Source organism: Tiliqua scincoides, chromosome 1 (assembly GCF_035046505.1).
Source record: "Tiliqua scincoides isolate rTilSci1 chromosome 1, rTilSci1.hap2, whole genome shotgun sequence".
Lineage (NCBI taxonomy): Eukaryota > Metazoa > Chordata > Lepidosauria > Squamata > Scincidae > Tiliqua > Tiliqua scincoides.
This window is the reverse complement of record NC_089821.1, coordinates 164,291,379-164,315,540: the sequence shown is the minus strand read 5'-3', so window position 1 is coordinate 164,315,540 and position 24,162 is coordinate 164,291,379. Positions and strand designations below refer to the sequence as shown.

At 40.1% G+C, this 24,162-nt stretch overlaps 1 protein-coding gene across 4 annotated transcripts in view; it reads right to left on the bottom strand.

Annotated features, from left to right (window-relative positions):
* Nucleotides 1–270: 270 nt before the first annotated feature.
* EIPR1 (EARP complex and GARP complex interacting protein 1) overlaps nucleotides 271–24,162 on the bottom strand; it is a 93,582-nt gene continuing 69,690 nt past the window's right edge. For all 4 annotated transcript variants that reach the window (XM_066612371.1, XM_066612374.1, XM_066612373.1 and 1 more), the window contains 2 exons: nucleotides 22,470–22,637; nucleotides 271–8,297 (listed from right to left, as the gene is read on the bottom strand). In XM_066612371.1, the coding sequence (XP_066468468.1) occupies nucleotides 8,123–8,297; nucleotides 22,470–22,637 (343 nt within the window). In that variant the 3' untranslated portion in view covers nucleotides 271–8,122. The remainder of the gene's footprint in view (nucleotides 8,298–22,469; nucleotides 22,638–24,162) is intronic.

The following is a 24,162-nucleotide window of genomic DNA, read 5'->3' as shown; positions in this document are numbered from 1 at the left end:
TACAAGTTTTCATATTAATGCACATGTGTACCTCATCAGACTAGAAAAAAAAACTTCACAGTAAGGAGGTAGGAAACTAAGGGTGCAATCCTAACTAACTTTCCATCACTGAGGTAAGGGAACAAACATTCCTTTACCTTGAGGAGGCCTCTGTGACTGCCATCCAATTGCAGGATGCAGCACATGCCCTGGTGGCATAGCTGTGTCACTGCAGGAAAGTTGGTTAGGATATGGGCTTAAGGCCAATAGGCCAACCCCCTTTTGCTTCTCACATCTGGATTGCTACCTCTTTTGTACCTGGCATCTCATGCAGAAATACACTATTTTTTTTTTTAAAGCAATATGAAAGCAATTCTATTGTGGGAAGATTTTATTGAAAAAAAAATACAATTTAAAACAGTAGGAATAGGTGATAGTCCAAACAGGACAATCAGGGAACCGTGACAAGGAGAAAATTACGTTCAGTCTCCTTTTCAGTGACAACCACAGGTTTCCAAGGTTCAGAAGATCAATGTCTCTTAGAAATTGTAATTGAATGTAATATATGTTAAAAACCCAAAACAAAACCCCAAGGAATTTGGTTTGTGTATTGGTGGAGGGGAAATGAGAAACTGCACACTCTAGAAAAGCACTTTGAAGATTAGGAGGGAGAATGCAAATTGAACAATACAAGATCCACCAAAGCAAAGCTGGTCATTTTCTGAACTCAATGGCAAAATGTACATACAGGTAGTTTCTATTCATGTACGAACTACAATGGGGTGTGGAAGTTATCGTCAACATTCACTTTATAGACAAACAGGCACCAAAACCCTCCTGTGGGTCAGATCCGGTGCCTGCAGAAAGCCTTCACCGTCATGCATGGAGTTTACTGTTCCACACTGCACCGTCTTATCTTTAGACCTGATCTTCTCACAAAGTCATGTCAGGCAGCCCTGCCCGTTGCCCCAGCATGCTTTGTGCCCTGATTTTGGGATGGAAGCAGCTGCCTAGAGTGACTTAGACCTAGATCTCACCAATTTCAACAAGCCCTGCATCAAGTGCTAAATGTACACTTAAAAATGCACCTTCTTTCCTTTCATTACCTGTTTGTATGCAATACAAACATCACACTATGCTTTCAAGCATTTCATAATTATATGTAATAGGTTTGTTAATGGTGCAAAGGTGGAAAATCCTGCATTTCTGGTGCTAAAGGAAAAAGCTCAATTCCCTCAATGGCACCAACTGAATGCTCTTCTTTTAATTCCTCATTAAGCACTAAACATCTCAAAGACCAAAATACAACAACAACAATAATTTTAAAGCAAAGAAAATGAAACAGTACAGACCAATTACGTGAACACAGTTCTTACTTCTCTGCCAGAAAGTGACTGTACCCTGGATATTTCTGCATATGCATCACTGTCCAATATTCTCAAAGTCACTTCATTTACATGCATCTTTAAAAAATCTGCTTGGGTTAAACAACATGACAGATTTGCTCTGTGCAAAAACTACTTTCCTGGAAAGTACCTGTTCACTATTTCCAAGGAATGAAAACAGGATATGTATTCAATAAGTCAGTCAGCCAAAGGATCCAGATGAAAGGTTCCCCGAGTTTCCTTGAAACAAGTCCCAAACCAACTAGTACAATCTATGGGGAGGGGGTAGAACCCAAGTTCTAGAACATGCTGTGTCTCGTCTCTGTGGCCTACATCTTGATATTTTATTCACCTCTTAGAACATACCTTAGATACTTGCCTACAGGGTGAGAAATTTTTGTCAAGAAATCAAGCTCAGATCATCATCTCGCCTTATCTCCAAGGTCACTCAGGAGGCAGAGCTTTTCAACTCCAGAGAAGCTGTTTTTTAAGTGGCACCCAGAGATAATTAGAGGCCGTAAATTTCCAAGGCACCCAAGGTTAGAAAGCTGCTGCCAAAATTAACCTTTTCACTGCTCAAGACTTCCCCTGAATTCCATTGAATTGAATTGAAGCCAGCCTTGTTCTCTAAGTTTACAGAGCCTTCTGCAGCAGTTTTCCAAATGCTTGCATTTTGCAGAGGTCTGTTTTGTTAAACACCAGGATGTCCTCATCATTTCTTTTTGAAACAAAGTCCCAGGCTACAATTCAGTGCACCATTACTTAAGAATAACACCCATGGAAAGCAATGGGTCTGCTTCTGAGTAAATAGGGTTGCAACTATGTGCAGCCGCTCTTGCTCACAGTAATGCCTTGTTGCTTGTCTCTCTGCTGTGAATTGTGAACTTCCAATTATGTGTTCTAAGTTGTATGTTATATGCTGAGCCTCTGGCACCTTAAAGAAGGATCTGATTCATGGTTCTTCTGCAGTGGTTCCCAACCTTTTCCATTTGCATACCCCTTGGCAGCCCATTTCTGTAAGTTGTACCTCTCATATTAGCTAAATATTTGTAATGAATATTAATAAAAGCATTTCCTCCATAGGAAAACCCATATTTCATACATTCATCACACTATTTTCTCTTTTCATCGGTTTGAAGAACAGAAGACTCTGTCTTTGCACTGTTTTGCACCAGAAGTGTCCTGAGAAATTCTTGGTGATCAATCACTTTCCATATTATGTTCCAGCTTTTTTACTGTGCTGGTTTTCAATCACTAATTGATACATGAATTGATCACGAAAAATTAACTATTTGTGGGGCTTTCACAGCCAGCCAGCTAGCTACCTCTCTTCCTGCCTTGCTGGCCCTGCAAGACATCCTGGAGCACTAATTGCCTTTTTCTGCCATTATTCAATTCTTTTTCAAGCACTCCTAAAGGTTCTGTCAAGTGCCCCTGGGGGTACATGCCCCCCAGGTTGGGAACCACTGTTCTACTGGTATGTTGTTTACAATGCACTTACTATGATAGTGTTCATAAAAAGGTTGTGAAAACCAGAATTTAAAAAGTTAATGAATAAAAATGTGTCTTATGATCTTTTACTTTATTTATAAATAGAGACTGTACAGTTCTTTGGTAAGAATTACTGGTAGGTTATTTTTCAGGATCTGGTCTTGGGTAAAATCAGACAAAACTATAGTCAGACACACACACCCCTAAGTTTAACCCCCGACTTATCCCAGGGTCACAGAAAATTCCATGCTTTTGCTCAAAAAACCTGCCCTCAACTTATCTGTGAGATCAACTTATGCGTGAGTGTCTGTGGTAAGTCAAGATGTTATGCTATATAACAGGCTCTTAACATTTAAGCTGTGTACACAGGCTATGCAGACAATGTCAGCATTAAAATATCATGGACAATAACATAACTAAGGCAGAACTGAATATTCATACTATTCAACCTTCTCCCGAAAATATACTTTTCCTCTGTGAGAATTGTGCAGCTAACAGTTGTCAAACCACTTAAATTTGTTCTTTGACCAGCATTCAGTTTTACAGTGTCTCTTCTGTCATCCTGATTACTGCCTTCCTTAAATAAGATTATATGATCTATGCATGCAGCCCAAACACAGCATTACTCCAAGGAGCCACTTGAAATGCCTTCTGTGTTTTCATAAGCAACAGTGGTAACTTACATGCAGAGTGAGGACAGCCAGAGAGTATTCAAATTGCTTCCTCAAGTGTTTACATGATCAGGTATATAAATCCACATGATCAAACACAACAGCGTCCACAGGGTTGGACTTTCTAGGGAGCCACATGAAAGCTCCTTGGGTCCCTTTTAAAAAAATGTTTCACCCAAAACACGGGCAAAATATTTGCAAGAGATGCCAAAATAACTACAAAATGGGGAAGCATTTTGTTAAGTCAAAACAAAAAAGGAAGTTTAAGCATATTAATAGATTTGGCTCAGTCATAGATACAACCAATGCAGAGAAACATGCATACGAGACAATTTGATCAAGACAGAATAAAAGTAGAGGAGAGCCCATGCTATCTATCTCAGTTTATTTCCATTCCCACTCCTGTAACCAAGAGAATGGCTAAGGGTTTGGTGACAATCCCAAGCCAGGTTCCAGGCTTGATGGGACTATAATGATCACAGGGGGCTCCTACACTCAACCTATTTTCTTTGTACTCACCAAGGTGATGCTAAATAAATTATGTACTGTTCCCATAATACACTTTTCATATTCATAGTTTTTTTTTAGTTTTATATAATTCCATCTGATTGTACGGTGCTTTACACAAAATGAGAAGATATTCTCTGACCCTAAGGAGATCACAATCTAAAATAAAAAAGAGACACAAGGAGGATAAAAAAAGCAAGACAAGGGAAGCAGAGGCAGAGAAAAACTGGGGCAGAATACGCAATTATTTGAAGACTCGTTCAGTTACATCATGATACTAGCCTTCGCCAGTCAATGAAGGGGGTTTTAGTAGCTTACTTCTGCAGTAGCCAGTAGGACATGACTGCAAGAGGACACAATTCTAGGAGGGAAGAAACCAAATGGCTTCTTGCCAAGTCAGAGGAGGGCAGCTTGGTGTTTTGCCTCCCTCTGGTATATTTTCCATGCCATAGTCCAATGAAGGAAGTTGCTTTATATCATTTCTACCAGTAAATCAAATTGTGTAAATGCTTGGGTTCTTAGGTACAAACAAAAAATGCACCCACATTTGTTGTTTTAAATCCCACTTATTTCAAAACTTATTTATTCATTAGCAAGGGTTTATTGCTGAAGCGAAGAAAAGCTCAAGCTGTTAGCTCCTGCAGAGTGTCAAGTTGATCTGGTCTGAAATGAATGAGATACTAAACCTTGTAGGAAAAGTGCTAAGGGCGATGCTAATTACTGAGCAAATGTAGGAAATGCTGAAATATAGGCAAAAAAAAGAAAAGCAAAATAATAGGTGTTATACATTGCGATCTGTAGTTCGTCTACACAGGCTCATTAGTCAGGCAAGAATAAAATTCAGTTCTTGTTTTTTTAAATGGGCTCTTTCGGCCCTACTAACTGTTGCAGTCTTACAATCTCATCCCACATTGGCAGTAGCATGCACACATGAAAAACCAGATCTAGATGTGTTTTGATCCAGCTGCTGGGTAAAGACAAGCAAAGGTTAGGGATAGGCTGACCCTGTAGACAGAGCACAAATAATCACTATAGCAACAGCAGGAGTCATAGAAGGAGGGCCATAACGATCTTCCAAACCCAGGCTACCAGAATATCTTTTTCAGGTTATTCAGACCCTATATGACAATTGCCAAAAAATGTGTACATATAACAAAGAGTTACAGAACATATGATGGCAAAATAAGATGGCCGAGATGGCAAGGAAAGGATCTCAAAAGAGCTGGCTCTCACTTGCTAAATACAGTGGATTGCCAAAAGAAAAAGAAAAAAGGGCAAACTGTTTAGAGAAATATTAAGTGGAGCTGGCACTTGTAGAATACTAATGACTACAATGTAGCAATTTAGTTACAAAAGTGCTATTTTGTAAATATTATCTTTATCTCCTATACTAACTTTGCAACAACAATGCACTCAAAGTGCAAAATACCATGGTAGGGAAACCCCTATAAATGAGCTGCAAATTCAAGATTGCAATAGCTATCTGCAAAGATCAACAGAAGTGTTTTAGTTTAAATGCCCACCTTCTTGATCTGTAAATTCTCCATCACGGAAGAGCAGGTGACTCTCCAAGTCATCAGACAGCCACATTGCACACAAACCAGAGGGTCAGCCTTCACCACTGACATTCCAAGAAGCCATTACACCACAGTGTCAAAACTGAAGGGTTCCACTGAACAGGTTGCAAACTTTACTCAGCTGCCAAGTTCAGCCAGATTTGGACCAATCACTATTTCAAATTTTTTTAAAAAATGACAAGCTACATACATAGTCTGGTTCCCCCAACAACTACAGCTAGGTTGGTCTTGGTTGTTTTATTCTGCACATGGAATGCCCTTTCCAGAGAGGTTTAGCTCATACTAGGATATCTTTACAGCACCAGGCAAACTGTCTTGTCCAGGCAGGCTGGTATGTTTCATCCCAGGTTGATTTTATGGTTTCTCCTGGATTTTCTTGATTCCGTAGTTTGTAACGATATTACATATTACATTTTATTATATTTATTTTTGCTATTTGAAACCGTATACCACCCAAAAGTTTTGTGTTGAAGTATAGCCTATAAATCTGCAATATATAAGGAAATAAGGGTAAGGATATTCTTCTTCGAATTCATTATGCATCCCCTGTGATTAATGTGTCCTCAACAAAACATTTCTTTACAAGATTAAAAAAAGTTAATTATTTTACCTATGTTACAAAGATGTCACATTATTTAGTATGACAATTTAAGGAATTTTGAAACAGTTCAGATCTATGACTGAAAATTAAGATACCAAAAACATATACAGGTCCAGCCTTGTTATACACGGATTTTTTATACACAGATTTGACTCAACACGAATGGGCCCTGCAAATGAGAAGGAATGTGCTGATCTCTGGAGAAGGGGAAAAATGCATCCCTTTAAAATCAGTTTAAAAAACTGGACAATCCTTTAACAGCCTCCTTAACGATGGAGGGGCGGCAGCTGGCTGACACTCTATCAACCCTTCTCTCGCTAGGTGGCCCCTCCCTTCCCCCTGAGCACATGAAAGAAAGGTGATCACTTTGCAATGGTGAAGGGAGGGACTGAGTGAAGCGCCTTTGTAAGTGCTTGGAAGAGGACTGATTGATGGATTGTCTTCTTAAGGACTCTTATCCTACATCACAAAGGTCAGCAAGGCTGTTTTTAAATCACTGGAGCAAAGAAACTTTGTTTTTTAAATTGATTTGCTATAGTGTGCTTTTTGCCAACCACGTGATCGCTTGGAATGGAACCCATGCGAATAATGATGCTCAACCTGTAAGCTATGAATTTGCTGAACTTGCAGTGCAATCCTGTATTTACTGAGAAGAAAGTTCAACTGAGTTTAATGGGATTCTTCTTAGGCAAATGTGTAGGATTGCAGTCTTGTTTACATTTATTTTGTAAAGACTGCGTACCTTATTTTGTAGTAATTTTTTTGATAAAAACTGGAAAGGAAGATTTCATCTTCAGAGTATTCAATCTTTAACATGTAACATCTGATTTGATACAGATTCCTTTCTTAGACTGTCCTCCCTGGTGAACAGTAGCATGAAATGCATTTGCTTATCATCTGCTTGGTCTGTACATGCATACCTTTTCCAACTGCAACTTTTTGTTATGGACACGGGTGTCAGAAATGCACATAGTACTTAAGGAATTACATTTAAATGAGAGACAGACCACTGCCTCAAAGAGTACACAGTCTAAATTTTTATGGGACTGGACATGATAACAGGAGAAGAGTTCTTATATAGTATATCTAATTTGGCTGCGACAATAGACTTTTGTTTTCACTTCATTTTTACCCGACCTTTAACTGATACACACATTCCTTGAGGTTATAATCCTAAACACACTTACTTGGGAGTAAGTCTCATTGAACTTGAATACGTGGACATGCATAGGTTTGCACTGTAAATCTTGCTGTAGAATTGTAAAATAGTAAGATCAGATCTATCTTTTAATTCACTTTTAAAACTTACCAGTAAGCTATGCAGATAAATTGCTTAAAATATGCAAGTTATGAACTTCACACTTATTCCCTAATCTGTGATGTAAATTCAAAACTTGGAATATATAACAGAATACAACCCTGTTCATAGATAGTTGCCCCTAGAAACGATGCTCTGGAGAGAATAAAACTTCTGTGTTTGGCTGAATCAACATATATCATGTTCCCAAATGCAGATTTGGGAACTTTACAAATAGTGAAATTGAAACATAATATTCTGGTGAAAGATTATCTGTTTCTCCTGCTCCCTCCTCCACACTTCTTTCCCTTCATAAAATGTCCTTTATACAGAGAGATACCAAGTTCCACACATTCATGTGAAAGCACAACATCTCACCCAAACAAGCTGGATCACAGCAGTCCCCTCATTTGTGTGGTTTAAAAACTCATATCTGCCTGCTGCTCAACAGAAAACAGCAAAAGAGTGATATCCATGGAAGGTCTTGATGTTTCAAACAGGTACACAAGAGAGAAAAGGATGGATACTCAATTTATCACATTTGTTTGAGAAATGGATTGTTTTCAATTATCAACCAATATCAAGATAATGAACCTGAAGGAATGTGAACAGATTTATAACAGTATGTGGTATTTAAGAGCTCTGGGAACTCGGTTAATAACAAGCCTTCCATCATAACTTAACGAGGCAAATAGCCATGGGTCGGCCGAGGACCATTCCACTGCGTAGACGCTGTCTTCGTGTTCTTCATAGGTAGCTATTATGCTGTCCTGAAGTGGCTCTTTAATCCTAGAATTCAAAAGAAGAAAAAGCAAGTGGTTGATTGAAGCAACTCTGATTTATAAAGCATTGAAAATGTCAAGTTCTTCCTCAATAAGCAACATATGCTGGTTTAGTAAGAATGCCTGGAGAAACAGGCTTAGCACAAATAATGCTGTCCTTGTTAGACTTGGGGGAATGACAAAGGTGTCACAGGTCTTGTTCTCATTCTGACACTGGAGGCTCATGGGAGTTATTGCAGACATCATCATAAGCAAATTTCCCTGAATAGATGCACTACAAGTACATGCTATGGTTTAGCAGCTTAACTAACTTCAGGATCATTTCTATATGACTAGCCTCAACTTACGCAGCAAACATCTAAGAGGCTCAACTGGTACCTGGGACCCACTAGGTGGGTCACGAGCCAATTCCAAGTGGGTCCCCATTCATTTCAATATTTTATTTTTAATATATTACACTTGATGCTACGATGGTATGTGACTGCATTTGGGGAAATGTGACACACCTGTACTTTTAACAGGCTACTATGTATATGCTTTTAACAATGATAATGGGATTTACTTCTGGGTAAGTGTGGGTAGAATTGCAGCCTAGCGTTGTTAAAAATTTTCCTGCTTGATGATGTCACTTCCAGTGGGTCCTGTCAGATTGTCATTCTAAAAAATGGGTCCTGGTGCTAAAAGTTTGAGAACCACTGCCATAGAGGTTTGTATAAATGTGGATCATCACTGAGAGAACAGATGGTTCTTTTTCTCTCTGTACATCTACAGTTTTATCCACTGCTGATTAACTTTTGCATATTATTCCACAGCTGACCTGTTAATGGTGATTTTACCTGGCTATTAGTCTTCCAAACATTAAACTTTAAAAAAAAATTGAGCACATGGGCCTTCTACCTTCCAGTAAAAGGGACTATTACAGTCATCACACTCCTGCAACTAAGTTATAACCACGTTCTTTCAATACCTAGTAGATGTCAGTCAATAATTTAGTAAGCTCTGATCGCAGAAAAATGGAGAGTATGGACTTTATTTATTTAAGAGATTTATATCCCGCCTTTCTATCTAATGAGGACACTCAAGGCGGCTCACTATTAAAAACATATTAAAAACATAATGTACATATATAAAGACATTAAAAACAATAAAACACAATAAAAGCCTGGAGCCCATATTAAAATCCATTCAAAAAGTGTCATGCCCCCTAGCATCAGCATAAAAGGCCTCCCTAAATAAAAAGGTCTTAAGACCCTGCCGAAAGGACTCTAAAGAGGGAGCTGTTCTCAATTCCAGGGGGAGGGAGTTCCACTAATGGGGAGCCACTACGGAGAAGGCCCTCTTTCTTGCCACCATCCCCCTCACCTCCACTAGTGGCGGCACAGTCAGAAAGGGTCCCTCTAATGACCTGAGAGGATGGGTCGGATTATATGGAAGGAAGCGATCCCTCAAATACCCTGGACCTGAGCTGTATAGGGCTTTAAAAGTCAAAACTAGCACTTTGAACTGAGCCCGAAAACAAACTGGCAGCTAGTGCAGCCGCCAAAGCAGCAGCCCATCTGAGTCGAACCGATGAGCCCCAGCAACCACACAGGCCACCGTGTTCTGCAATAGTTGCAGTTTCCGGACCGCCTTCAGAGGCAGCCCCATGTAGAGCACGTTGCAGCAATCTAATCTGGATGTCACTAGGGCATGGATCACCGTGGCCAGGTCTGAGCGACCCAAGTATGGTCGCAGCTGGCTAATCAGCTGAAGCTGAGCAAAGGCTCCCCTGGCCACCACCGCTACCTGGGAATCCAGGAGCAGCTGCGAATCCAGAATCACCCCCAAGCTGCAGAACGGCTCCTGAAAAATGGAGAACTGTATAAGGATTCTAAATTGAGATTACTTCTACCTGGCACCCCTGCATCTTCTAGCAGAGCCCCAATAATTAAAAATAAATTGAATGTGTGTCAACAAAGCACTTTGGGGAACGTAAGGCTCTTCATCTGAGGTTCTGTTTCCATTACTGGGGGATATGGGGTGGAGTGAAGTGCGATAGTTGTTCAACTTGCCAGAGGAACAGGTTGCAGACTGAAGATTAGTTAACATGATATTCCTGTACAGCTTTTCAACTAAAATAAATATGAATATTCATAATAATAAAATAACTGAATAAAGCTACAACTCTCACTGTTGTTTCTGGCATTCAACACCAAGAACCAACAACTAACCTAATTCTAGCTTATTAGCTATGAAACAAAACAAGCGTGAAGGTAAGTAACTATCTAAGGGAGATTTAAAAACTTATCTCTGAATGATTTTCTGGAGTGAGTGTGTGTGTATTTATATAAATATATTCATATGTATATATGTTCATACACACACTCACTTCAGAAAATTGTTCAATGATGGTTTTTTTGATCTCCCTTTTACACACACACACACACACACACACACACACACACACACACACACACACACACACACACAAAATATTCTCAGACATGCTCTTCAACTTACACACCTGCTTATGTGAAAGTTGGTCAGGTCCCCAGACAGCAATGTACCTCATGCAATGCTCACTCACTTATCTGAGACTCCATTATCTGCAAGGTTTCCGATGCCTTTGAATAAGCAAGGGAGCAATGCATGGCGCACACTACTGTCAGGGGATGTGACCGACTTTCCGTTAACCAGGAGAGCAGGTTAACAAGGGGTTCAAAAAACAGGCATGAACAAAGTGCTGCCTTATACTGCTTTAATAATGTCAGATGTTATATATTATTGGATATACTAATTTTGTGTGTTAACAATTAAATTCAAGTCATGGAGGAGATGTTTGAGAAAGAATGATACATTGAACTAGCCAAGAAATCACTATTGTATTTCTGTTCTCTCTGCTATTTTTAGTCCGCGAAAATTGTTCTGTCTTTTGCTGAAACTCCCTTTGGGGATTAAAGTAAGCTGGTAGAATGCAAAATGGAGAGAACTTATAAATGATTAAAAAAAAGTGGGAGGCCACACAAGCCTGCACTTCAGGAAGGCACATAGGGATTTTTTTCCTGCCAAACTTAGCCCAAGCTTCTGAACATCACTGTTTGTGGACATAATAACAACCTATGAATGTCTGCTAAAAACCCAAAGTTGATAGCTTGCCAAATACTCATAACAAACTTCCAACACGAAATTGATAACCAAGACAATATTGGCAGAGCTTCTCCTTCAGGATTGTGAAGTGATTTATTACCTTCTAATTTAACCAGTTCAAATGTCTAAGAAAGTAGTACTTGAACGACAAGCACAAGAAGGCTGCGCTAGTGTCATCAAGAATGGGATCTGGGCTGAGCTCTGCCACTGACTCCAAGTGACCAGAATGAGAGGAGGAGAAGCTGGGCTTTAAGACATCCCTGGCATGCACATCTCTAAACCCATACATTTTCTCACACTGGTCATTATAAACAGAAAGGGAAAAATGGTTAACAGCAGCTTCAGGCAGGAGATTTATAATCAGTGATATGAACAGCAGGATGAGAGGGTTAACCCATCTTTCTCCAACACCACCTTCTCCTCCAGCACCATCAGGCGGGTGGGGACCCTATTTGTTTTTAGGCAAAAATGGGAATGTAGACATCCAATAGTTCTACTTCACATCTAGTTTGGCCCAAGTCAGCAAAGACAGAATACCAAGAGATACATGAAGAATTTTTTTAAATAAAATACTTTCAAGTCTAGTTACTTTTTATTTTTTGCACAAATACACTGCAAACAGTGTTTTCCATGCCTCTGTGCATTTTCTAACCCCTATGTTAACAAGTCCCTGAAACTATAATATGATAGTCCAGCATTGACACAGGCACCAGTTCATAAATCTAAGCTTCCATTTTGTCAAACAGACAGCACCAACTTAATTCAGGAAGGAGAAAATCTATCATATTTCAAACAAGCAGACAGAGCAGAGAAGGGAACAACTAAATTTCATACCTGCGGCAGGCAAAGTTTTCCCATTCATTTCAGCTTGTTTAAAAACAGCTCCATAAACAGTTAAGGACTGTATTTTATCATCGATAAATATATGCCAATAGCTGCTTATTGCTTATCTTACCCCAGGATCCCTTTCAGGACTTGCTGGCATTATTCAGATGGGTGACTATTACATGTGAAATAAAGCTTTAGATCTTTGGCATAGAGAGCTTTCTAAGGGGTAAGTATTTGCCAAGATACAGACAAGAATTTCAGGTCAAAGGAAGTATGCATGAATGTGAGAGAAAGAGAGATTTTGTGCTATTCAACCACCTAGGCTGGTAAAGCAGTGGACATGAATAGGCAAGGAAATTACACGAACAGTCCCATGCCGCTTAAGATGTGTGGCAGACAAGACAGCTGGTTACCCTGTTTTCTTCTTTAACTCCTACATGAGCAGCATGAGATACCTCTCAAATAATATGGCCAAAAGCTTCTCATCTACAATTAAAAAAAACACAAAACTCCATTCTGTGCATAGCTCGAAGGCAAATGGCATTACAGAAGCAGGCTTTGCTCTGGATAATTGCTTCCACATAGAGTTCTGCCACTGCTAATTACTACTCCTGCTTACAGACTTCAGGGTTTCATAGCACCTGTGATTCCATGAGGTCATTACCAAGTTCAACTTCTTTAAATTCCGTCTTTAACCCTCCTAGAAATCACCAAAACCTCTACTGATAAAACATTCAGCCTTCAAGTTAAAAAATAAATAAAATAATCTCTTCCAGTCAAATGGCAACAACACACAGCAGGGGTATTCAGATGGCAGCCTGAGGGCCAAACAGAGCTCTGAAAATGCACCCTGCAGATGCCCTGTCCCTATAGTCATAGGTAAAGCTGATCAGCATTTTGAAACAGAGCCAACAGTTTAAGTTTTTCAACAAGGAAATATAAATAGCCAGCAACATAGTTTACTTGTGCTTCTTTTTAAAAACAAGCACATTAGCAAGTGTTTTCTTAGGTTGAGAATAAAAAGGATGGTCCTTGGTATATGTAATTTCCAAACTATTAGTAAGAAAGTCTACAGTTATTACTAGTTCAATGTACTTTTGCACTGAAAAACTGCCACCTGATAAGCAGGTATTTATCATGAGTAAATTAATATCCATTCGGATGGTGGATGCAGCTCAAGTGTTGGATCAATTCTTCCTAATTTTTTTCAATGGCTCAATTCCATCATCTATCTGACACAGAGGAACAGAATAAAGTGTTTCAAAATTTGAATTTGTCAGGCAATGTTTTTTAGGGTCCAGTTCTACGGGTCATTGGTGCCAGTGCCAGGAGTCATAAAGCATGTTTACGGCACCATGGGTGGAAGGAGTGCCTGCACAGTGCCAGTTGGTGCTAGGCCTGGTGCCAGGTGAAGGATGCCACATAGTCACTGAAGAAAGGTTAGAGCACCGGGTGGTGGTGTGGGCTTTCGAGGTAGGGGGAGGTGTTTCGGGGCAAGGGGAGGTTGGGGTGGGTGGAGGAACCATCCTGGGAGGGAGGTGGGACTGGCGGAGGCCTCCTCCACCGGATCCTATTCTCCATGTTGGGCTGAAAAGCCTGACACAGAGGTTCTCAAGTATGTACTGGCAAAATAGCCAGTGCAGACTTGAAAAGCCCCATTGCAGGGCCTGTGCCCTTACTCAGGGAACAAATGTCCCCTTCCCCCAAGGAGACCTCCAGTGGGAGGTTTTCCCACACCCACAGGACACAGTGGTTGCCATCCTCTGGGCACCACGGCCATTAGAATTGAGATGTTACTTAATAAATATACATGCTACTTTTAAACACACAAGTGTTCTCAGGTTCATAAGGTCTAAGCATCACAATACAAAACAACGCACATTACATTAAAAAGTGACAAAAAAAACCCCACCATCTAGCAAATGAGAGAGAAATCAAAATAGTATTCCTCAGTCACTTAGCTACTAGGTGAGATTGTTAAAAAAAAAATCACTCGCCAATTGCCAGCTGTCTCTTTTCAGAAGGCAGAGCACCTGGAGGAGTGTTTGACAATGGCAACAGCGCCCAAGCAGGCTGATATGAAGGAGACGGTCAAAACATATACTAAATTCTTTAGAATACCAAGTTTTAAAGGCAGGCACCAGTACATTGAATTATGCTCAGAAACAGACCAGTAGAGCTATATCAGTAATAACAAGATATAATCCCACCAGCCCAGCCCAGTTAGTAGCCCATCAGTAGAATTCTGAAAGAACAGCAATTTCTGAACAGCCTTCAAAGGCAGACCCTCATAGAACACAATGCATAGTCTATTAATTAGGAGGTTATCATGGAATGGATAACTATAAACAAGTTGCCTTTGTCCAGGAAGGGGTGCAGTTGGTACAGAACATTTGGTGACACAATTGGGCATCCAATGACTGAGATCTATGAGTACCTCAGAGAACATACCTGATCCTTTAATGCCATCACCACATCCTGTGGCAAGGAGTTCCACAGACCAACCACACGCTGAGTAAAGAAACATTTTCTTTTGTCTCTCCAGACTCTCCCAACACTCAATTTTAGTGGCTGTCCCCTGGTTCCAGTGTTGTGAGAGAGAGAAAAGAGCATCTCTCTATTCACTCTATTATTAACAGTATTTATATACCGCTTTTCAATGAAAAGTTCACAAAGCGGTTTACAGAGAAAATCAAATCCATTCCCTACAAAATTTTATATGTCTCATTTACGTTCCCAATCACATGCCTTTTTCTAGACTGAAGAGCCCCAAATGCTGTAGCTTTCCCTCATAAGCCTTTCCTTATTTCCCCAGCCCAGTAATCATTTTGGTCTCTCTCTTTTGCACTTTTTCCATTTCCACTATATCCTTTTTGAGATGTGGTGACCAGGACACAATACTCCAGGTGTGGTCTTACCATCAATTTGTACCACGGCATTATAATATTAGCAGTTTTATTCTCAATACTTTTTCTAATGATCCCAAGCATAGAATTCGTCTTCTTCACCGTTGCTGTGCACTGGGTTGACACTTACATTGAGCTGCCCACCAGCACCCCAATTTCTCTCCCCTGATCTGTCACAGACAGCTCAGAACCCATTAGCCTATATGTGTTGAATTTTTGCTCCAAAGTGCATTACTTTACATTTACTTACATTGAAATGAATCTGCCATTTTGCTGCCCATTCTCCCAGTTGGGAGAGATCCTTCTGGGAGCTCATCACAATCTCTTCTCATCTTCACCACTTGAAAAAATTTGGTGTCATCCACAAACTTGGCCAACTCATTGCTTAGCCCTGTTTCCAGGTCATTCATGAACAGGTTGAAAAGCACCAGTCCCAGGACAGATCCTTGGGGCACATCGCTTTTCACCTCTTTCCACTGTGAAAACTGTCCATTGATACCCATTCTCTGTTTCCTGGTTCTCAACCAGGTTCTAATCCATGAGAGGATCTGCCCTCTAATTCCCTGGCTATGGAGTTTTCTTTGGTGACGGACTGTGTCAAACACCTTCTGAAAATCCAGATAAATAATATATACAGGTTCTCCTGCATTCACATGCCTGTTGTCCTTTTCAAACAATTTTAGAAAGTTTGGGAGGCAAGATTCACCTTTACAGAAGCCATGCCGATTCTCCCTCAGCAAGGCTTGTTTGTCTATATGTTTTAAGGTTCTATCTTTGAAGCGGAATTCCACCATCTTACCTGGAACAGATGTTAGGCTGACCTATAGTTTTCTGAGTAAATCAGTGCTACCCAAGAGCGTCTGAAAATTGCCTAGCAATTACTCACATGAGCACCTTGCCAAAGCAGGGATACTTACAACCAGCTGATACAGTAATCCCCAGGTGAAAGCTGGGTCATATAACCTGGCTGCAATCCTAACCACACTTTCCTGAGAGTAAGCCCCATTGAACAAAATAGGACTTACTTCTGAGTAGACCTGGTCAGATTGTGCCCTAAGCCCTTCAAACCTTGGGGTTATTTATTAGGGGTTAGGACTGCCACATTACAAGAAATTGATTGTGTCTTTTACAAATAAATATTACTTGTAAGTAAATAAATAAAAGTATTATTTCTTTCTAGATCAACTTTTTAAAAAAGTCTTGTAAAGTTAGGTGGTTCCTGATAGAGTGTCATTTTAAAAAGAGGGTCCTGATGCTAAAAGATTTGAGAACTATTGCTATAGACAAATGCTTTGGTGAGATACTGTGCCAAAAGTTTTTTTGGATGCCCAAATATATAATGCTTACTATCAAATAATTCCAATGGGCTGGTGAGGCAGGACTTCCATTCATAGAAGCCATGCTTATTCTTCTTCAGCAAGGCTTCTTCTAGAAGTTAATAATTCTAACTTAAACCATGCTTTCCACCAATTTACCTGGACAGATATTAATCTTAACAGGCTCGTAATTTCCTAGCTCTAAACCCGGATTCAGTTCTAAAAATTGGTTGTTGGTCAATTTCCAATCCTCTGGAAAGGATGCCAACTTTAATGACAATTTATGTTAGGTGTCGGTGGATCAGGCAAGGGTTCCATGCCCAGCCAGCCAGATGCCTCTATTCGTAAGCCGGGTGTGAAGGTGACGGTTGTTACAGGGTTACAATGTGACAACAACATATGCACTTAGCAATGCTGGAGAGATGAGAAACTCATTGGTCTAGTGCTTGGAAGGTTAATACAATCTGGGTGGTTGACTAAACAATAGAACTGAACAGATGTGTCACTTGCATTTGTAGAGCTGGTATTTTAACTGGATCATTTAACATGAATTTCTCTACTACACAGAATGGCCATGCAAGACCCCCAAATTAGGAAAAACTAAAGTAGACTGGAAGTAGCCTTATAAATCTGCTAAGCATAAAACCTTTTGACAATAACCCAAAGAATAATCTCAGTATATCTGTTGAAATAGATAAATTTGTTTTTAAATTCCTAGATGTATGATCATACTGGAGTATTCAGATTAAAAGACATGTCCATTCAGATTTCTCTCCTATTCAGTCTAATATAGGCTGGCATTTTTAATTTTAACCTTTTCTTTAAAAGCTTGGAGGCACACCTATTATTCCATTCAGACAAGAAGGGAACACATATAATCACGTGATTTCTCTTACACATTTCTTTGCTTAGTGGCAAGGTCTTTTTGATCCAAAGTTATTTCTTGACGTTCTGAAAGATAAATACGTTTGGAGGGTGGAGAATATGATAAAAAGGAAAATAACACCTTCCCCAAACACAGCCCAAACATCCTTCTTTATTTCTCCTCACATCACTAACTTATTTCTTCCTTCTTATAACACAGGCCAAGACACATTTTGCTTCCTTAAACGTTACACCAATTCCTGGGTATATTTGGGATGCCGATTCCAAAAATGGCAACCGTTTTGCCCTATCATGTCTAGTTTTGGAGACACGGCATAGCCTCTTTAGTGAATGATTCAAGCAGCTTCCTCATTAAGAAACCTACACTATGGCTTCCTCATGAGGAAGCTGCTTGAACCATTCACTAATGAGGCTATACTTTATTTCCAAAACTAGACATGATAGGGCAAAACGGATGCCATTTTTGGAATCAGCACCCCAATTCATATCAAACCACCACAAAGTTTGGGAAAAACTTTTCTGACCCTCAATTTTGTAGGCCTGAGTAATCAGGAGGCTTCATTGAACCTTATTATCTTGAAGAAAAAGAAATTGGTGGCCCATTTGAGGAGTATAACTTATGTCCTTTATAAAAATTTGCACATTGATTTGAAGCATTTCCATCAATGGCAACAGGTTGTCATATAGGAAGGGGTCATAGGTAAATACTTTATGCAGAAGATCCCAGGTTCAATCTCCAGCATCTCCAGGTAAGGCTGGAAAAGACCCCTATCTCAAATCATGGAAAGCCACTGCACAGATAATGCTGAGCGAGAAGAATCAGTGATCCAATGCAGAAGAAGGTAGCTTAATAAGTATATGCACAAAATTACTCTTAAAATGAACATATCATACAATGTGAAAGAAGCGGATGGCAAACAAGCCCCTTTGAAAGCATAATTTAAGACAGAATTAGACTGCTTAATTCTCCTATGGATATAGAGATTGTATTCAAAACCATTGCAATGGTTGAATGCATATCACTTTTTAGTCTTCTTTACTAGCTCTGCTTACACAAAGCACCTCTGACCAACTGTGATGGACTTCCCACTAAACTTCTGCCTTCAGATCTCCACACCACATTTCACCATGTTCCTGAGGGCCACCAACTTGCAGGAGTGGCACTTTGAAAACAGAGCATAACACTTTATGCTACATAAAGGACTATGGGAAGGGAATGACTGTAAAAAGAGTCCAAGGGCAGGATTTCAATCCTACTGCCTGGCTGTCAGATTTCCAAGAAAACAATGGCTAACAGGTAGATTGCTTTAAGGACTGCAGGCATTTTTCATGGAGGAAGGTGAAGGCATGCTTACTGTTCTAAATGTCAGGGCGTATGAAGCTGCTTTCTGCCATTGAACCATCTAGCTCTGTATTGCCAGCGCCATCTGTCAGTGGCTCTCAAGGATTTCAGACAAGCAGCTTTACCAGTCTTACCTGGAGAGGCCTGGAATTGAACCTAGGACCTTCTAAATGCAAATCAAGTGCTCTAGCACTGAATTATGACCCTTCTCCCAAATCAGATTCTTGTTCATTATGTTTCATTCACACCCAAAGAATGGTGGAATACTTTGGATGGCTCAAGGAATGTGAAGGCTTGGGTTTTCATTAATTAGGTTTACATAACTAGATATGCACATCTTTTTCCATACTCATTATACGGGACTGGTAGCTATTGCTAGGAGGTCCATGGTTCTCACTTTCTGATAAAGCTTGTAGATTTCACAAGTTCCCTTAGTGACCAATGGTGGCATTTGCTCAGAGTTATTTTTCTTCTCTTAGTTTTGCATTTGTAACTTGAATACTATTGCCATTGTTAAAGTACAAACAGTTTTGTTGGACAAGTATAGGAAGACATACTTCATGTTGAATTGAGAACAAAGACAAGACACACAGTATAGCCCAGACCACATCTCTAACAGCAAATTTCAGAAAAATCTGTCTGTCAATCACTTTCATGTAGTATTTTTCAACATCACTGGATTACTGTCTAAAGCATCGTGGAGGCGGTTCATGGTACAGTTCTGTGACTTCAGTCCACTACACACATACTGCAGGCTGCCTAAAATGGCATCCATTCAATGTTTTCTCCAAGCAGCAAGTCATTTGTGTACAGTAACTTGCCATGTCGATTGACTAAACCACTTATTTTATGTACCCACAAAACACTAATTGCCACAGAGTGGAAACCACATTCTGATAGCAACCCATGAATGGTCTACTGCAAAGAGCAGTACTGCTAGCAATATCCACCCCATTGCAATGGTATAATTTTAAGAAGCATCTACATGACTTATGTGAAGTGACATTTCATTTTCATTTAGTTTTTGCACTGCTGGCTACACACTTGGTACATTATCAGCAAAATGGACACTGGAAATAGAAACTGCAAGATGGATCCTATATTTCTTTATTTAATTTACAGAATTCATGCCTGTCTTTCCTAAGAACATAAGAACAGCCCCACTGGATCAGGCCATAGGCCCATCTAGTCCAGCTTCCCGTATCTCACAGCGGCCCACCAAATGCCCCAGGGAGCACATCAGATAACAAGAGACCTCATTCTGGTGCCCTCCCTTGCATCTGGCATTCTGACATAGCCCATTTCTAAAATCAGGAGGTTGCACATACACATCATGGCTTGTAACCCATAATGGATTTTTCCTCCAGAAACTTGTCCAATCCCCTTTTAAAGGCAGCCAGGCCAGATGCCGTCACCATATCCTGCGGCAAGGAGTTCCACAGACCGACCACACGCTGAGTAAAGAAATATTTTCTTTTGTCTGTCCTAACCCTCCCAACACTCAATTTTAGTGGATGTCCCCTGGTTCTGGTGTTATGTGAGAGTGTAAAGAGCATCTCTTTATCCACTTTAGCCTTCCCATGCATCATTCTGTATGTCTCAATCATGTCCCCCCTCAGGCGTCTCTTTTCTAGGTTAAAGAGGCCCAAATGCCATAGCCTTTCCTCATAAGGAAGGTGCCCCAGCCCAGTAAACATCTTATCACTGGTATCCTCTGGTACCTTATCCTCTGGTAAGGGCAATCAAGGCAGCTGATATCGAGGCTCCTGAGTGTGCCTTTGGCTTACCCTAGAGCGTGTGTGACACAAGGTTCACACAGGTATGCTCACCTGCTGCATGAGCGTGGTTGCCTATACACGTATAGGCATATGCATGTGGGCTTCATGTGATCTGCATGTAGTGCAAATTCATTAATGGCCATATTCCAATGGCCTAATTCCAAATTCCATTGGTTCTAGCGAACTACAGAGCAAGAGTGTCAAACTCATTTCATACAGTGGGCTGCCTGCTGAGGGCCAGAAGTGATATCATTAAGCAGGAAGTAATGTCATTAAGTAGATGATGGTCAGAAATAAGCACTTTGTCCTCATATAGAAACTCATTAGCTGCAAATGACAGGAGAAAATATGCAAATCTTGACAATATATTCAAGACTCTACTCTAGAGAAAAGGCTAAAATACACACACCCCGACTTCAATCAACTGGATAACCGAACAAAGGATTATAATAAGTCTACAAAAAGGACGCTAAAAGTCACCATAGCAAAGATGATCCAAAAGCACAAGAGGATGACCAACTAGGCAGCAGGACTTCTGAGAAAGATTTTGGGATTTATGTTGGATAATAATGAACTGAACATGTCAAAAATGAGATGCTATAGCACAAAAAGGCCAATGCTATCTTACTTGTATTTCTATGACAAGACATTTCCTTTCTAAGACTGAGGAACTGATAATGCTGCTGTACTCAGTACTAGTCAAAATAATGTGAAGTACTATGTTCATTTTAGAGCAGGATGGCAGTTCAAGAAGGTTGTTGACAATCTGGGAAGGATTCAGAGGTAAGCTACAAGGATAAAAAAGGATCTTCTGAAGATGATCATACAAAAAAAAAAAACCCTAAAGGAACCATGTTTTGGAGAACTTGGGTGAGTGGATGTGGTAGTAGATTTAGGGCCAAATCCTATCCAATTTTCCAGTGCTGGTGTAGCTGTACCAATGGGGTGTGCACTGCATCCTGGGGTGGGGAGACAGCCACAGAGGCCTGCTCAAGGTATGGAAACTTTTGTTCCCTTACCTAAGGCTGCATTGCAGCGGCACCCGTGCTGGAAAATTGGGTAGGATTGGGCCCTTAAAAGCCTATGAGAGAGTTTAAAAGCCTATGAGAAAGAAAAGAACAACTTTTTACCATACATGCTGACTGAACAGGAAAAATAGCATCATATTTAAATAAGAGATAGAATTGAGGTTCCACACTGAAAACACACACATCCTGTACCACATAGTTCACAAAGCACAAGCTAGTTTGAGAAGATACAGTCTTCTCCAAATAATATATTAAAATACAGTTTAGTATGAACCTTCTCCAAACAGTGATTGGTTCATTTACACACACTTAAAATATTTTTAAACTAAGTATATAGCAGTCATACATGGGGTCCAAAGGGCCATGAACAGGGAGTTTCTTCATGCACATTGGGACTGCTGTGGCCTTTTTCCTACCTTAGTCCCACACAATACCTGAAATTGGGATTCCCAACCAAAAAATCTGAGGCAACACAGAAGGAAATTGCAGAAGCCCCAGTACATATGTGGAAAAATGCAGGGATACATACAGTAAAAGAATCTTCAAACAACAGTCTGCTTTGCTGCCAATTTTTCAAGGACTGGAGTATCGTTAGAATCTAATTCTGCTTCGAAAACACCTCTTAGCTCACCAAGGACACCCCAAGCCTTTCACCTTGTATGTTAACATGCAGTCTCATGGAAGTCAATGGCCTCCTGCTGACTTCCATGGGCTTTGAATCCAAGTCAGTGCTACCCATGTGATCTCAGCATGCTAAATAAAGAGCAGACATGAAAGTTATGAGAGGTGCCAGTTCCACACCCTTAAAGAGATAATAATTTGAGTAAGTTACTTACCTATAAGGTGTATACACAAAGATTCTAAAGTCAGTAGAGAGGATGTCATTAGCAACAACTGAAATTTCCACAAATGACAAGTCCATGACAAACAAACAAAGGAACAAACAAACAAACAAACAAACAAAGCTTACTTATCCTCGTGATGGTGATCTTCTTGGTCGCTGAGTTCATCATCATCTACCAAGTGCCCAAACGGTTCAGAGGAAATGGATACCATGTTGGAAAGAATGACTCTGCTGTCACTGCTGCCCGTAAGCACTAACTGGTCATGGGAATGATTGTAACGGACATTCCAGACCCTAATTTAAAAATAAAATAAAATAAGCACCTAGAGCAATCAGTCACCAGAGGTAACAAACAAATCATGTTGACAAGATTTCAAAACAGCAGATCAATTTCCATCAGTAGGTTACTGTCGCCTTATGGGGCAGTTGCTGGACCAGTGACAATATCTGACCTGTTCTTGCCAAAGTGATTTTCCTGGACTCAGAGTCCCACAGTGCTAATGAGCTGAGAGTTGCAGCTGCACTAATATCCAAGAGAGGCAACCCAATTGCATTCTCTCCAACTGAAAGGAAGAATTGTGCAATGTTACCCATGCTGACTCTTCTGAACCCATTATGTACTGCTTCTACCATCAGCCCAGTTAAATGACACACATTGGTATTTCTCCTAGACTAAACAAAGTGCCTACTTCCTCTGCCTTTCACAATGGGTGTTAACCCAAGAGTGCCACAATGTTCCTTCCATGCAGCGAAGGGCAGGATTGCTCTCAGATACTAAACCTCTTCACACATTAACAGTATGAACAGTGCTCATGGGGGAGGGGGGGAAGAGCACTATAGCATGCTAGCAAGCTCTATCCCTACATCAGAAGACTTCCAAAATCCCGTCTCCCAGCTTGGCACTGCTACTTATTTTACACGTGGAGAGTGGCAGTATGGTTTGCTGTTATGTTCCCCCCGGGGCCCCCCCCCCACATTGCATGAACAATATATGAAGGTGAACAGAGTTGACATACTATATCTGGTCTCATGGAAAACCTAAAACTCACTCATGTCAACACCTAGGCTGAATCTGTGGGAGATTAACAAAAACTCTTCTCTCCCCCTTTAACTGGGAGCAAGGACTTTACAGTTAAATGTTATATGCATGTTCTTTGGGTAACACCGGGTTTTTATAGCTCCACCCAAAATGTTGCAGAAGGGGGAAACCAAAGAAACACACATCCTGAGGTAGAAATGTTTGCTTATTGTTTAAACACATCATACAGGCATTATAAAAATAAAAATGTTTTCTGCAAAGCAAGATCATTTATTACACATTAACTTGCTAAACTGAACCCAAATGTACTCAATATTCTTACGGGGTGGATGGTTAAAATATTTCATAAAACAAAAGGATAAAGGATTAATGTTATTAATTGTGCTTTTGAATTTAGGTGCCATGTAAATACCAAATAATGCCAGATTTTCTGTTGTCCTAATAGTTTTAATCATCTTATCAATAAATAAAAATGTTTCTATGAAGCTGCATTTTAAACACAATTGCTAAAGTAGCCTCAAGGTTCAGAATTATTTTGTCACAGGAACAGCTGTCTTAAAATCTGAACAATATTCTGACTCCTAGTTATAAAGAAGTCTTTCTACATTAATCTTCACAAAAGTGAATACTTAATCTCTAGTGTAAAAATGCGTTAAAACTATTTTACAGTATTCTAGAAAATAAACTAGCATTTGCTAGCTTTTAAAATGCACAAGCAGTATTAAAATATCTGCATTCAGCTTAGGAACAAACCATCAGCAGCAGCAGCTGAACTTGTTT